Here is a 15,066-nt window from a genome sequence, read left to right as displayed (position 1 = left end):
AACACTACATATGCTTGAGCGACCCTGATAAACGGCTGGCTTCAAGTGCTTGCATCCCCATGTATGACTGCATGACTCATGGCTGGTTCTGTTGTCGTCTACTGTTTTACCAGCAGCGTGGCTTAGCAGGAGTTGCCTATGGCCCTATCACGCTGTGGTGCTGTTGTTTTGGCCATTACGTTGGCTAGCAGTGATCGTTCCTCTTTGGCCCGGCTTCGAGCCCTCTGGCCAGCATCAGACTTTGGAGTGCTCGTTAGTTTAACAAGCATGTCGGGAATGCTCGCCGGGTTTGCTGGCCAGCATCAGTCGGGGATGATTCCGAGTGACAATGGGGATGTTAGCTGGACCACACAATGCTCCGGTTTCATGCAGAAATAAAATGAAACATACCTCATAGTGGTGTTTTATCATTTTTGGTTCATGTAGCGTCTTGGAGTTGACATGTTTGTGATTAACATGAACAGGGATTAGAGAATTAATTTTACTTTGACAGCATATTCAGTCTGTCAGATGCTCTTTCTATTGTATGCTCCTCAGGAGGAGCATACATTTTTCATCTTTCAGTTCCTGATTTTCATGATAGAAATGTTGTCATCATTTCCCACTGCAGACTGATGATCAGCTTCACTCTCTGAAATTGTTTGGATTAGGCTTTAGACATCATAATTATACAACTGCGTTCAAGTACTCACTGCTGCAGCAGCAACCACACAGCCTGAATAGAGATTGATGGCAACAACCCGCAGCCATTAGCTGACGTCTTGTGTTCCATTGATCCGATTGCATTAATCAAGGTTGTTTACAGAGAGAACACAGCGACCAATGATGGATGGCTGCTGGTAATTATGCAACAGGCCGCAAACATCACACCCCTCATTTATGGTGCGCCGACAGTCAATGAAAATAATCCACAATCCTGGCTATTTTCACATTAAGAGAATCTCCCTGACACCCCTTGAGCTCCCATGTGACACATTTAGACAGTGTTGAAAGGAGACAGGCTGAGGGGGGCATGGTAACAAAAGAGATGTAGAGATGAAGAGAGAGGAAGCTTCTGTTTATGTGATCAGAGCCCTTTGCCCTGCCGATCTCCAAGACAAAGTGAGAGGGCACAAGCGGTAGGATGAGAATTAATTGCATTTTAATAATCGCAAGCTCTCTTATTAATGAGCCCTGCGTCCCCCTTTTGTTTTTCTAGCAATGAGTACTTCTCTCTGCCAGTGGCTGCGTTAAGGGCTTAGTGGCTCATTTAACCCTGTGCCGCTAGCTCTCAGCTTTCTTGTTTGCAGTGTTACCTGGGCAGTGAAGTGATGCTTCACTTCACTGTCAGCAGTTCACCGCTCCGAGCCAACACCATGTGCTTCATCAATATGTGATTCTGTGGAGGGCATTGTTTTGGAGTGACACCGATGGCCTTATGATCTGGGCCTTAAGGCAATGCAGAAATATGCCAAATTCTGTAAGTTAAAGTTTTTATTTTGGAGTCATACTTGTGACGTCTGTAAGCCGTTCTTCATCCTTTGAACTCCTCAACACATATCCAGAGACAAGTGTGTGACAGTGGACTTTTCCTCAAGTGTTGTTGTTACTGTGGTCATATCACTTTGCCCCCTACACCCTAATAGGCCCCTCGCTGCAGTTTTACCACCTTCTGCCCAGAGCTTTTTGTTGCTTGGCTAGCCCAGCCAGAGCTACATAAATCTTTTGCTCCCATTGTTAGTTATATCATGGCCAAATGGCTCTTGCTTGGTGTGCAGCAGTGGCCCTTGCTCTCCTGCAGCCCGCAGCAGCCAAGCCAAATAAATATTGCATGGACCCTATTCTAAAGGTAGCCATTCCCATTCATTTGTGCTGCAGTAGACTCTTCTAACTTTTACGATCTTACATCAGCCAGCCGGCTCTGCTGCGGCTCTTTCCCAGTTGTTAGCTCTTTTCTGAGCTGCTTTTTACTCTTCTTTTTTCCATCTCCATCTGTTTTTGTAATTCCCCTCACCCCTATCCTCCTCTCTATCTTTGTATCAGCTTTAACTTCTCTGCTGGCAACTCCCATCCACTCTTTGCTCTCTTTGCAGCAATATAGGAGCCTTTTCCTTTATATTTACTTCACACGCGGTATGATCAAAAGTCTCTCTATCCAATTTCATGTGGCTGAAGACAAAGAGCCCATGAAAAAAACAATATAATACAAAAGTAACAGGAGTAAATGGGAAAACAATTCTCCAGTGGGCCATGTGTGTGTTCTTGCCAGGCTGGGCCATCAATTGATGGGACCTTTTTTCCTCTAGACTAAATAATTTCACACACAACTGGGAAGCAGACAATCATATTTTGCCAGCCTGTACTATATCATCCACTCGAGCACCTGGTATAGTACACAAGCACCAGCTAGCCAACCAGTTTGAAAAGAGCCACTGTCCCTTGCAAGTGGAGTGGGATTTCTACATTTATGGTGTTTAAAGGCAGGTGAAAATTAGATCTGTAGTAAACAAATCATCAGTGCTAATGGTGTAAGAAAGCCACTGTCTTTAGATGTCATGGTTTCTTTACTTACTAGCCACAATGGCCCTTGCTTCACTCAAGGGCTGCCTAAAAGCACAGAGAAGTATAGAAGGTGGCTTGGAAGTGACTGGTCTGCTCCTGCATTTCTGCTGTTTCAGACAGCGCTGCTTCCAAAGAGGGGGAAGTCTCCCCTCCTTATATTCTTATGACTGATTACCTTCACCTCTGTGCCATGAGACTGTGACCCGCTACTGGTATGGCTTCTTTTCAGCTTCTGAAGCTATGTGAAGGAGGTGAATCTTTAACTTTGACATAGCTACTTACCAGCACCAGCTGCCGCCTTGTCTTTAGTCATGTATCTCACCGACTCATCGTGGTGCATTGAGAGAGGGATTGACGACTGCTGTCGAAATCCACACTGTTTCTCACGCTGTCACTCCCTCGTGCCAACAATTTGTTCTAACGTTGATGTAATAAGGCTCTGTCATTGGCAGGATATAAATAGCTTGTTCACCACTTTGAAAAGACTCTTATGTAAATATGGCTCTAATAAGCATTTCTGCATCTCCATATGCCGTTGGATCAAACTGTCCCCTTAAGTGGCAGAATCAACTGCAAGATAGGTGAGCAGAAAAGAAGGGAGTTGGGAGGAGAGAAGTAGAAAGGGGGGAACCATCTGGTCTCGCCCATCAAGAGAGTCCTGTATGTGCTAAACTGAGACATGAAATGCTCAGTGAAAGCGCAACATGACTTCAAATAATGTTTATAACACTGCATCTCCAATCGTAGATGCCTGCCTGTTCTAATCTACTTCCTCAGCTGGTTACGCCCTATTTGTCCAACTGTCTTTAATGACATCCTGCTGCAACACTGTGAGCTTTTGGGAAGACATTCGATTTTACAGTCTGTCATGCCGGATATTTGATTCCTTTCATTTCCAGTACACTGGGAGAATCCATAGTGTGAATGTGTTTCGCAAACATGCAGGTTCTCTCCACTAGTACTGTCACCTACTGTGTGTGAATTTTGTGGGTGGCTGGGTTGGGTATATGTGTGAGTAGGTGCACATAGCATTTCCCACTGTGCTGCTTGTGATTTGAATTCCTGCCCTACTACAGGCAAAGGACCCGAGACACTGTTCGCGGGGCAGAAGCTGAACGACAATGAGTGGCACACGGTGAAGGTGGTGCGAAGAGGAAAGAGCCTGCAGCTGTCTGTGGATAACGTTACGGTGGAAGGTTAGTTGTGTTCGGTACAGAGAGAGGCAATGAATGAGACCACAAATCCACATGTATTACTCCACAGTAACGCCTCCACATTGTTTCACCATTTTTCATTATAATGACTAATGTGAAAGCAATAGGTGACTAATTATGATCATAATGAATCAGACATGGAGGTGGCATATGATTTGTTAGTTTATAATTGAAATGATATTTAGGTAGGAGTGGTAACTGAGATTAAAAAAAAGTGTTTATTGGCAAATGTCATAATATTGCTGAAATTAAAATATTTGTTCCATTACGTATTGGTGAGTAAACCTCTATATCCAACTTTGGTCACAGTTTTACCCACACTGACTTATATTATGTCTCATTTAAAAGGTTGAAAATGGTGAACAAGCTAGTTGCAACACCTGCAAATAGCTGAGAGGATGAAATATATGTAATTCAGACTGAGCACAAAAATAGAAATGAAAGAGATTGAAAGAGATGAAGAGATTTCTTTTAAGCATAGACCTACTGTGAGTGAGCCGCTGTGTACAAAATACGGAGACGCAGGTTCCGCTAACTACTTATAAAATAGTAAAAGAAGTGTGAAAGGTCAAGAGACGAGGTGGAGTCATGGCCACTCACAGTACTGTGGCCTTGGGCAAAAGGATGGCAGAGCAAAGGATGAGGGAAGACTTGAGAAAAAGGTGTGAACTTGAGGAAGAAAATTGAGTGAGCCCACTGAGGCCAGAAGCAAGGAATGACCCTGTGAAGTCCTGACTGGTTTACAAACTGGTTTATGGGTAAGAAAAAGAAGGACGTTCCCCGGGAGTCCTAGCATGGATGGCTAGGCTTCAGCATAGAAAGCATTTCAATCCGCAGCTTGCCAATCTCATTACTGCAAACACAATATAAATTGTGGCACGTAAAGCAGTAACAACAGATTTCCTGCGACGTTATGCTTGTATAATTTCCTTCTCAGCAGGTTAGAAAAATAGGCTCAACCTTTGTTAAGTTATACAATAAAACCATATAATGTACACACACTGTTTTGTCAAGCAACTAAATACTGGTGTCACTAAATTACTGTAGTAGTAATTAGAGTTTGATATGCATTGCTTTATAGCTAAATGTATTGTAATTTAAATATTACCATGATTATATTGAGTTTGACATAAACATACATTTTCCAAAGAAAGTATAAATTTCTTGAAATTACTGCTTAGAATGGTTATAATCATTTTTCAGTGTTATAATGTGATATAATCCATAGCATTTTACCAGGGTGCTTTATATTGTCTAATGGAGAGCATCGCAATTATTTTGCAATTATGTATTACCATCTGTGTTCAAAGTTAATTTTGTTTTTACTGTATCTTCCACCACTTCAGGCCAGATGACTGGTGCCCACACACGGCTCGAGTTCCACAACATCGAGACAGGCATCATGACTGAGCGGCGCTTCATATCCGTGGTGCCCTCGAACTTCATTGGCCATCTCCAGGGTCTGACCTTCAACGGGGTGCCCTATCTAGACCAGTGCAAAAATGGGGACATCTCCTACTGCGAACTAAATGCCCGCTTTGGCATGCGCCACATCATTGCAGATCCAGTGACGTTTCGAACGAAGGGCAGCTACTTAGCTTTAGCAACTTTACAAGCTTACGCCTCCATGCACCTCTTCTTTCAGTTCAAAACCACCACGCCTGATGGCCTGATGCTCTTCAACTCTGGAGATGGGAGCGACTTCATTGTTGTAGAACTGGTGAAGGGGTGAGTTTCATGTCATGTCTGTTAATTGATTGGCAAGAAATGTTAAAGCTGCTAAGTGTAGCATTTTATGTTTTATCCAAAACATTACAGTTTTTTTCAATTGCTAAGATGCAATGGTCACAACTGAAGCCACTTTTTCAAAACTCTTCACACAGTCTGCATTACCAACGTGCATCTTTGCCAAACAATTTATCTGACCTCCAAAAGTCACTCAAACCACCAAAACACTTCGTACAAGTCTCAAAATAGACTCGTTCAACCAAAACACTAGCAACAATTCTCTTTTAGAAAGCATACAGTCTCACTCATAACACACTGACCTACAAAACACTAAAATCAGGGAGCATTACATGAATGAAGAACTTTTATCTTTGAAGCATGAGCGAATAAATTAGGTTTTCATTATACAATAATAATAACATATTTTCACTTTGACGGTACTAAAGTGTATGTAACAAGAATGCATCAGAAATGCATCAGTTTGCTTCAATATCCTTTATTTGTTCTATATCTGTGGATAGTATTGTAAACTGTGAAAAATCTTACTATAAGTTGAAACAAACCCACCCCCCACAATTTCTGGAATTCCAGGGCTGCAAACAGTAATACAAATAAGAAAAACCTCAAAAACTCATAATGTACAGTACTTGAGGGTGCTAGTCCTCCCTCTCACAGTTCTCATCAACATCACATCTTATGTCTTCCCTGGCGATGCATCTTGGAAAGTATCTTCTGGAATGTCTAATCCAACCCCGGCAGTCTTCAGGAGAAGTGTCTCGACATCCCGCATTCATGGCATCCAGTAAGGTCATCTGGTCATGTGGATGGTGGTCATACACCTTCCACCTCCATGCAGAGAAAAATGGAGGCAGGAACAGTACTGACATCCTGGGATGTGCAGCGAACCAGTCTCGTAACTGCAGCAGAGTGGTGGAATGCCACATTATCCCACACAACAACAAAGATAGCCAATGAGTGGTTTGTGTAACAGCAAACCATCATTGGACAGTGCTGGACACATTGTGATGTTAGCTCCTCTCTGCCCTGGGACATGCATGGTCGCTCTCTGTCCAATCATATTTCTTCCCCTACGGCGTGTTTTTGCCAGGTTGAATCCAGCTTCATCCACAAAGATGAATGTATGTGCAGTTTCCCTGGCTTCCAGCTCCATTACTCTCTAAAATACAGTAGATACACACTTTTACAGGACTTCACATTATGCATCACTGTGTAGGTTCCCTGATTGATTATTGAACAGACATCTTACCTGGACATGTTGATAACGGAGTTCTTTCACACGTTCACAGTTTCTCTCGAATAGTAGTGTACAAGTGCTTCGTCCTTATTTTATGTTTCTCCAGGACTCTGGCAATTGTCGTTGTGCCGAATTCACATTTCCAAAAGTGATATTGCCTGCCTTCTAAGATTTTCTACTTATTTCAATCTGGTCACTGCAGAAATGCAGTGCATTTACCATCAATCTGTTATGAATGTGTTTTTAACAGTTTTGGACACTGTGTTAGCATTTGAAAAATGTGCTGCAGATATACAGTGTTTTGCAGGTGGTGAAGTAATGAGAAAAGAATTCATGAATTTTGGAGAAAGTGGTCATTGAATGCATTTGGTGTGAAAGTAATGAAAAATGACTCACAGTTTAGTCCACATACACTTCTGTTGCGCTGACTGTGTGAAGAGTTTTGACAATGTGACTTCAGTTTTGACCAACACAGGTTAGCAATTGAAAAAAACTTTATTTTAGCTATTGTCAGAGATGTTCTTACTTTTCCCCAATTCCCTTTGTGTTTGGCTTTAATGATGACAATAGTCAAAAGTTATTTCTCAGTTGGCCTTTTACTTCTAAACTTTCCCATTGACAGAAAACATGAAAGCCTTAGCTTAATTTATTTCATACTGTAAAGCAATCCAGCCTATTGCCTGCAAAATGTAGCACAGTTGGACTGTCAATTGATCACCATTGATCTTAACTGTATGAAATAGCTTTTTCTTATCAAAGTTAATACAGATCAGTGAGTAATCTAATTCTGCAATGAATCAGTGTTGGCTGAATGAAAATGATTCATAAGTCTTCTTAAAAGCTCAGCTGAAAGCCACACGTACGGGTGGTTGAAATACCAATGTCTATTTTTTTCTTGAAAACCTGTCTGTTGTGTATTTATTTTACAATCCATTAACTGATACCAGTGATGCATAATTGTGAGCACAATGCCTTTCTCTGAATGGCAAAGTTGTTGTTATTTTTTTTCAAATTGTGTTTAAAAGCTTGAAGAAGCAAACACAAACCAGAAATATATTGGTTCAAATTGTGAATTATATCACTCTAAAAGCTGTTCAAAATTAGAGTATCAAAAAGAGGCTTTGGCTTGTGTATTTCTCTTCCTCTTGTGCTCTATAATCAGCACTGTTACAACACAAAAGCCTGAGCTGCCTCTGCCTCACAAAGACAAGAGGCTACATAAAGGAATGGGAATAGAGGTAGGAAAAAAAACAAAAAACACATACCTTGAATGAAACAGTCACAATAGCCTTAACCTAAAACACAAAAGACAGCCACATTTGTGTGAAGGAGGGAACCGTGCCACTTTGTCTGCGTTTGGACGAACAGGGGCTTTAGACAAAAGCGGGTTTCTATATTTACATGTCAAACCATTTGAGTAAACAAAACTGCAGTGGATCCTCATGGGACGCCAACATAAACTGCCAATATTATTCTTCTCAAAAATATGTTCTTAGACAGAGAACAGGATGGAGACGTTGGGACAACGTCGGAGAACAGAATGTCATCCAGTCCAGTCACTTCATCAGTACAATTGGGAGGTTGATTGTTGTTGATTCTGACATGTCATGTCATCAATGTCTGTCATTGAAATAAAGCGTGTTAGGATGACAATAAACAATTAGAATTCCAAAGTTAAGCCAAGTCAGTGCTGCCATGATTGTCCCCATTTTCTTAAAACGTTGTTCTGGCTGGCTCACAATGATTTTGATTTTCTTTCCTTCAAGAACAGCCATTGCATTAAATTTGTTATAATGACAACACAAACACAAAGTTACATATTCTTTACTCTGACATCTTTCTTCACAGGTATGTCCACTACGTCTTTGATCTCGGCAACGGGCCATCACTAATGAAGGGCAATTCAGACAAGCCACTCAATGACAACCAGTGGCACAACGTGGTGGTGTCCCGGGATGCCAACAACGTACATACTCTCAAGATCGACTCACGAACCGTTACTCAGCACTCCAATGGAGCCCGCAACCTGGACCTCAAAGGTAACAGTAAACAGTCCAGCTCTCACTGATAGATTCTTTCAGAAAGCATTACCATTGACAGGAAATAACTATTCAGGTGTCATCCTTGGTGTGTCCCTTATGTGTTGTTAGAAGGTGGCCATGACACACGTCAACTCAAATCCACCTAAATTAGAACCACTTTCCGGATCACAGTTGCTTTTAGATGTACGTGCACTGCACATACATTGGTTTTCTTTGTCGCTGTGGAATTATTGCTTTTGGTGAGTAATTCTTCAGGACGTCTTGAAAATTTTTGTTCCTAAAAAATTGACAAAAACACTATTGTGATTATAGAATAGAGTCAGAGTGCAATTATACCTAGGTATTTTTGTGAGGTGTTCATTCTCAGTCACAAAAATGACTGAGAAAACCTAAGACTTACATGAATTTGCATGTGCTTGCTTGAAAATGCGCCCTGTTTTTTGTTGGTACTTTTTCTTGTTTTGTTATTTTTTTATTACAGAAATTTTGGATATTTCAGTGCAAGGGCCCAGGATGAACAAAGAAAACTAAGCGATGCTGCCAAGTGTAAATGTGCTTGCCAAACACGAGTGCTTTGGGGGTGAAATAAACCTTAACAAAAGCCTGGGAGCATCTGTGCTAGCCAATCCTCTTCACCTTGAAAGATGATACCCCATCTTTCAGCAGATCTTGGCTTTACAGAAACAGGGCAATAACAAAGCAATATCCTTTACCAATTGTTATCCCAATATGACCTAAATCCAACATCTAAGAAGAAGGTGAAAAAAAAAGATTCATACCAAAAACAATAACAGCTTATCACTTCATCCCTTTGTGCTTTCACCTTTTTTGTTTTCACTTGCTTGTTTCCAGCAAGCTGCCTGTCTGACTGGGAATAAAAAGTCACATGTCAGTGTGTGCCCACAGTCACGTTGGCTACACTTGACTTTTACGTGTAATATTATGACTATCTTTTGATGGAGATGCCTTTAGTTCTTTGACTTTAAAATACCCAGTCCTCATGTATCATCTTGAAATAATAGCCATAGTTACAAGGCACTTAAGTGTGAATTGGTATCTCTGGTCGGCTGGGAGACTGGGACTGGAAGTTCAGGTAATTGTAGGCTTTAGACCTCAGAAGTCAGGCTTTCTGATGCGTTATTTGGATGCTTGAGAGTGGCTCCCTGTGGACCCAAAGAGTGACAGCATGGAAATAAAAGTAGTGTCAAAAAGGCAGTGGAAGAGATGCTTACTTGAAAGAAAGACGGTGGAAAACAGAGGATAGCATCACCAGTGTTAAACTCTTTCAAGTGGCTGTCTGTACTACAATAAGCTCTGGATGATTCACTTTAATTTTGCCTGCATCATGCACCAGATTTTGTTGTGTAAGACACATCAAATATCAGGGTGAGCCTTGATGCAACTGAAGGCAGCAGGTTAGTCAAAAATCAAGAAGTGACCAAAGGTTTTTTTTAAACTTACCCTCTCTGTTTAAAAAAAAAAAATAGGATAAGCATACTGCAATTTAAAAAAGGATAATCATAACAGAGGTGGATGTAATGACACTATGCCACTGTCCTGTCCTGGTTTGAGGAATGAGACATGTAATTAACATGCTGGTCTTACTAAATTTCACAGTGAATGCAAATAAAATGCATCATGCACATACCCAAATATGTTATTGTCACATATGCTTTGGAGAAGGAATGCCATTGTCACATTATTTGTTTGTTCATTTCACAAGACTGCAGAGTGAATAAAGAACAGAGTAATCAGTAATTGCTAGATATTATGAATGCTTGCTTTTGATGTTCTTGAGTTTAGCAGATCCCCTGTACATCCATACACTATATGCAGCATATCTGCTCTGTGATCTCCTACCGTAAAGTGAAGTAATTAGGGATGTTTTATTTTTGATGAATTGCTACTCTCTAGGCTCTGGCAAAGACTGCTGTCAATCAACTCTGCTATTAGACAGGAGAATCAATGACAGACAGCCAATTAGCTTTTTAAAAGAGTGTGCTGCTATCCTGCAGGTATGTTTGGGTTTGCGTCTTAGCCAGGACCATCATCTCCATCTTCAAACTCTCTCAGCAAATGCTGTGATCATGTTGTGCTGTGTCCTTTCTAATCAGGCAGATGTGATTCATAATCAACCCCCGAGCAGAAGAGATACACAACCTCAGGTGTCATTATAGTTTACTAAATGTAAACATAGTCTTTCTTCTTATTATAGGGACAAGCAGGGTTCTCCAAGCATTTATACAACTAGTGTTAAAATTTCCTCTCTCAGCTTGTGTGATTAATTGACCATTGTACCCCCTTCTTATAAAACACCACCAACCAAGCGTGCACCGACAGGATCCGTCAGCTGTCCACCACAGAGCCTGCTGCGACAATGGCTCCATTTGCATATTCACCCCATTGGATGATTGTCTCAAATAAAACAGAAGGCTGCCGTTTTTCCTTTTCATTTGCCAATCAACACAGTATACATGGCTGGGGAGTAACCCTCCATCTGTGCTTTTAAGCTGTAATCCGCTGTTTTAGAAAGATTTTCATTTTTAGGGGTCCTTTTCTTTATCTGAACAACTTTTGCCTCCAGGGGATGGAGGCTGATTCAGCTCGGTGCTAGTGGGAAGAATCATAGTTGTAAATCTTGCTTCAGAGGACTTTAGTGGGGAAAGAGATGTCTCTAACCTCAATTCCCTCATCTAATTGGGAATCCAAACCTTGCTCTGTAGTTCTGGTATGACCTGCCCCCTGCCAAAATATAATAGACAGCTGTAGTGCCATAAACACAAGAGGAAAGCACTAGACTTAAACACGTGTGCAGGTGAAGAAATATTGTACATAAACATATATTCAACCAAACACAAGATATTTTCTTCCCTCTTGCATTTATGTGTATGTTTTTTCTGACTGTTCAGCAGTCTCACACAAAGCTTTTCAAATCAAACACAGAAGAAATGGAAAGAAAGAAAGAAGCAACAATAAGCCATTTCTCACAATCTCTTCGCTCTGTTTTAACACCATTTCTGCCTACATTTCAAAGAAAAAACCCAATTTCCCAAGCTTTATCTGTGTAATTGCCCAGAGAAAATGGGGAAAATAGGTTTTTGTGCTCTCTGTCTTTCGTCTCTTTGTTTTTGGACAGGCAAAGAATCTTCAAGGCATCCCTCTTTGTCAGCTAAAGTATGATGAGGGAACAACACGCACAGCCCCCTAGGATAGCACTAAGTGGATCTAGTTTTGTGTAGTGAATGCTAGCCTCAGAAGAAGACATGTTGAACATACACCATACAGGGAATACTCTCTCATTCCTATTGACAACCTGCAGAACATAGTGATAGCAGGTTATTACCATATTCTTGCCCTGAAATAGCCTTGCTGATTCTACAGTGCAATGCAGATTAAACATGCCAGACAAGCTTTCCAGTATGGTGGTAAAACATGATGACACAGAAAAACCCACAAGAGTTGAAAAATACCATAAATCATGATAAGTTGATTGTGATATTACTATTTACAACCAAACGTTGAGTGCAGAGTTTTGGAGCTTGGAATTTGTACTTGTCAATTTGATATGGAAGGTATGACACACAATTATGACCAGCAGATCTGACTCCAGTCTTAGTCACTATTATTCAGTGTTATGCAAAAAAAAAGAGTGGAGGGAGATAGAGTGTTTCATAGTCCATATACGCATGTTTCACTGGCATAGTACATCATTATCAAACTAGGACTGCTTGTTCGGGTCAATTTGTTCTTGTTCAGAACAAATTTCTTTGGATGCTTTGTTACTTACAGAGCCGAAAGTGGAGGTTACTAACCATTCAAATTACCACAGACAAAATCAGAAGATCTTCATGGAGCATCTAAAACAGTGTTTCTAAAGCTCAGAATAAGCATGTCAAACTAAAACTAAAAAATATTATTTGCCAATACATTTCCTGAAGCATCTGTCCTGGACTCTCTGCTGCAGTTTGTATTTTGGGGATCTTATGACTAAGACCAATGGGGATCATGTACAGTATAAACTCCCCAGCTGCTACTTTGCTCCAGTAAAAATGTTAATTGTCACTAAATAATTCAGAAGTAAGGAAGGGATTTCCTTCTGTCGAGCTTAGCCAAGCCAATCCACAGGAAAACGGGATCGGACCCAAAATGCAGACACCCAGACTGAGCAGATTCTTAGAATTTAATAACAAAAGTTGAAAAACTCACAAACAAGGTGAGGCAGGCAGTTCAAAAAGCAATAATCCAAATCCAGAACATAGGCAGATGAAATCAAACAAAGGGAAACATATAGGACAGGCAGGTACATTTGACGATACATGAAGACGAAGAAACAACAAACAGTTTGGAGACACAGACTTATATACAACAGAGAGGGCATGATGATTGGACACAGGTGAGATACATTAGGCAGTCACAAGAAATCAAAGACAGGAAGCACAGTTAAAGAAGACACAAGAGGCAGACACTTTCAAAACAAAACGGGAAACTAACAGAACACAAACCAAAACCATGACACCTTCATTAATGACATTCCCTCAATCTCTGCAGGAAACTCTGCATTTCCTGTTTGATGTGAGTGCCGCTTTGCCTGTTTCAGTAGTGCTTTTTGATATTTTGCTACATGGACCTGATGGGGTATTGGTTTCATTCTTTCACATTTATGGTATAAATGTTTCAACTCTTCACTACAGTGTAATACAAACAGTAAAGCATATTTTATGTGTGTCACTTGTAGCACTTTAATATTAGAAATTACCATGTTCATTTTGAGGCTTCAGTATAATTACCAAAAATAAACAAGGCCATCACCCAGAAGACAAGCAGCCTCCTTTGGGTAAGATAGCAGAAGCAATTAGCTGCATCCCCTTTGTGACCGGAAGCATTAGGGTGTATATGATATGTCTTCATTTTAGGGGAACACTTGCACCAGTAAAACTACTTTAGGTGGACAGAGGCTAGTTGTCTCCATGTGTTTATGCTAATTATGGCAGGGTATCACAATTAATTTAACAGTGATATATTGATCATTAATTCATTAGTACTACACATAAAACCTTGAACCAAGGACACTTAAAGTTAATTAGTGAATGTTCTCTGACTAAAGCCAATGAGAATATCTGTCCTTCGCCATAACCTGCAACATCTTAATTAATTGATTGATGATTAAAACTGGAACAATATATTATCAAAGTTAGTCAAGCAAACCAAACAGAAAACTCCATGTGTTAGCAAATTACTGGTGCTGCCGTACAGTTCTGTTTGTATTTTTTCCTTGTAAAGCTGAAGTTGACATAAACAGTGTTGGTCATGTGGAAGAGGAAGTGAACACAAACATTCATTGCCCTTAAGGGAATGCCCTACTTTACTATGCAAAGAACATGACAGTGTCAAAGATATTAATGTCAGTATTAAAGACAGTGATGGGAAATGAGGACAACAACAGTAGAATAAATCTAAGAAGTGTTTTTTCAGGTTGGGGAAATGCAGGGAGGAGAAATAATTTAGCGTACAATGTTCAGAAAGTGCCTGTCCCTTCCTTCTGAAGATGCTTGCTAATGAGGACTACTTGTGTAGAATTGTAAAGAGATGACACTGAATATGTTCCATTTTTCAACAAAAGCAGAACAAATTGAGACACAATGTGGAGGAGAGGTTTGGCAAGAGAGAGAGAGGAGGAGAGAAAGACAAACAGGTATACACATTTTAACAAGCTCTTCTCTTGCCAGTGGTAAAATTGAGATTACCCCGTTTCTTTCTTCTTCTTTCTGGCTAATATCAGTGTCTGACAAATCAAGCTACACTAATCCTGCTTCATACCTCATACCTATTGTCTGTAATTGTAAAGTTGGTTTTACAACTTACAAATTGCAGGAAGCACCATATTTTCCAGGTCAATATAAAATGCAAAATGCTCTCTTTTTACATTGCAATCTCAACAATAAAAAGGCAACATATTCAGCACAATAATATTTGTTCTATGATTTTAATACTTAATAAAATACTGCTGTATATGTCGTCAGTCGCCAGTGCAAGCAGCTCATCATGATCCATATTGATGTTGTTTGTTAGACTTTCCCCCAGGAGATCATTTTTTGTGTTTCTCTTTTTTTTTTTTTACCATATAAGTTAAGTAACGCCACGACTAAGTCATTTTTGTGACTAAAACAAACAAACTACTACAATGACTGAAGCTAACGTTACTGAAGCTAGAATCCAAAAACTTACATGAGAGGATGATGTGATAAAAGGACCGAGAGTGGTTGGATTAAACACATCAGGTGAGACA

General features: G+C 40.3%; 1 protein-coding gene across 5 annotated transcripts in view; it reads left to right on the top strand.

Moving 5' to 3' along the window:
• Positions 1-15,066, top strand: part of nrxn2b (neurexin 2b) — a 704,163-nt gene that overhangs the window by 377,141 nt on the left and 311,956 nt on the right. For all 5 annotated transcript variants that reach the window (XM_038732127.1, XM_038732126.1, XM_038732128.1 and 2 more), the window contains 3 exons: positions 3,618-3,737; positions 5,102-5,483; positions 8,587-8,777. In XM_038732127.1, the coding sequence (XP_038588055.1) occupies positions 3,618-3,737; positions 5,102-5,483; positions 8,587-8,777 (693 nt within the window). The remainder of the gene's footprint in view (positions 1-3,617; positions 3,738-5,101; positions 5,484-8,586; positions 8,778-15,066) is intronic.

This window comes from Micropterus salmoides, unplaced genomic scaffold, assembly GCF_014851395.1.
Source record: "Micropterus salmoides isolate LMB-PRFRI ecotype aquatic unplaced genomic scaffold, ASM1485139v1 Ms_hic_scaffold_2, whole genome shotgun sequence".
Lineage (NCBI taxonomy): Eukaryota > Metazoa > Chordata > Actinopteri > Centrarchiformes > Centrarchidae > Micropterus > Micropterus salmoides.
Note: the sequence above shows the minus strand (reverse complement) of the source record. Positions and strands in the feature narration are given on the sequence as shown.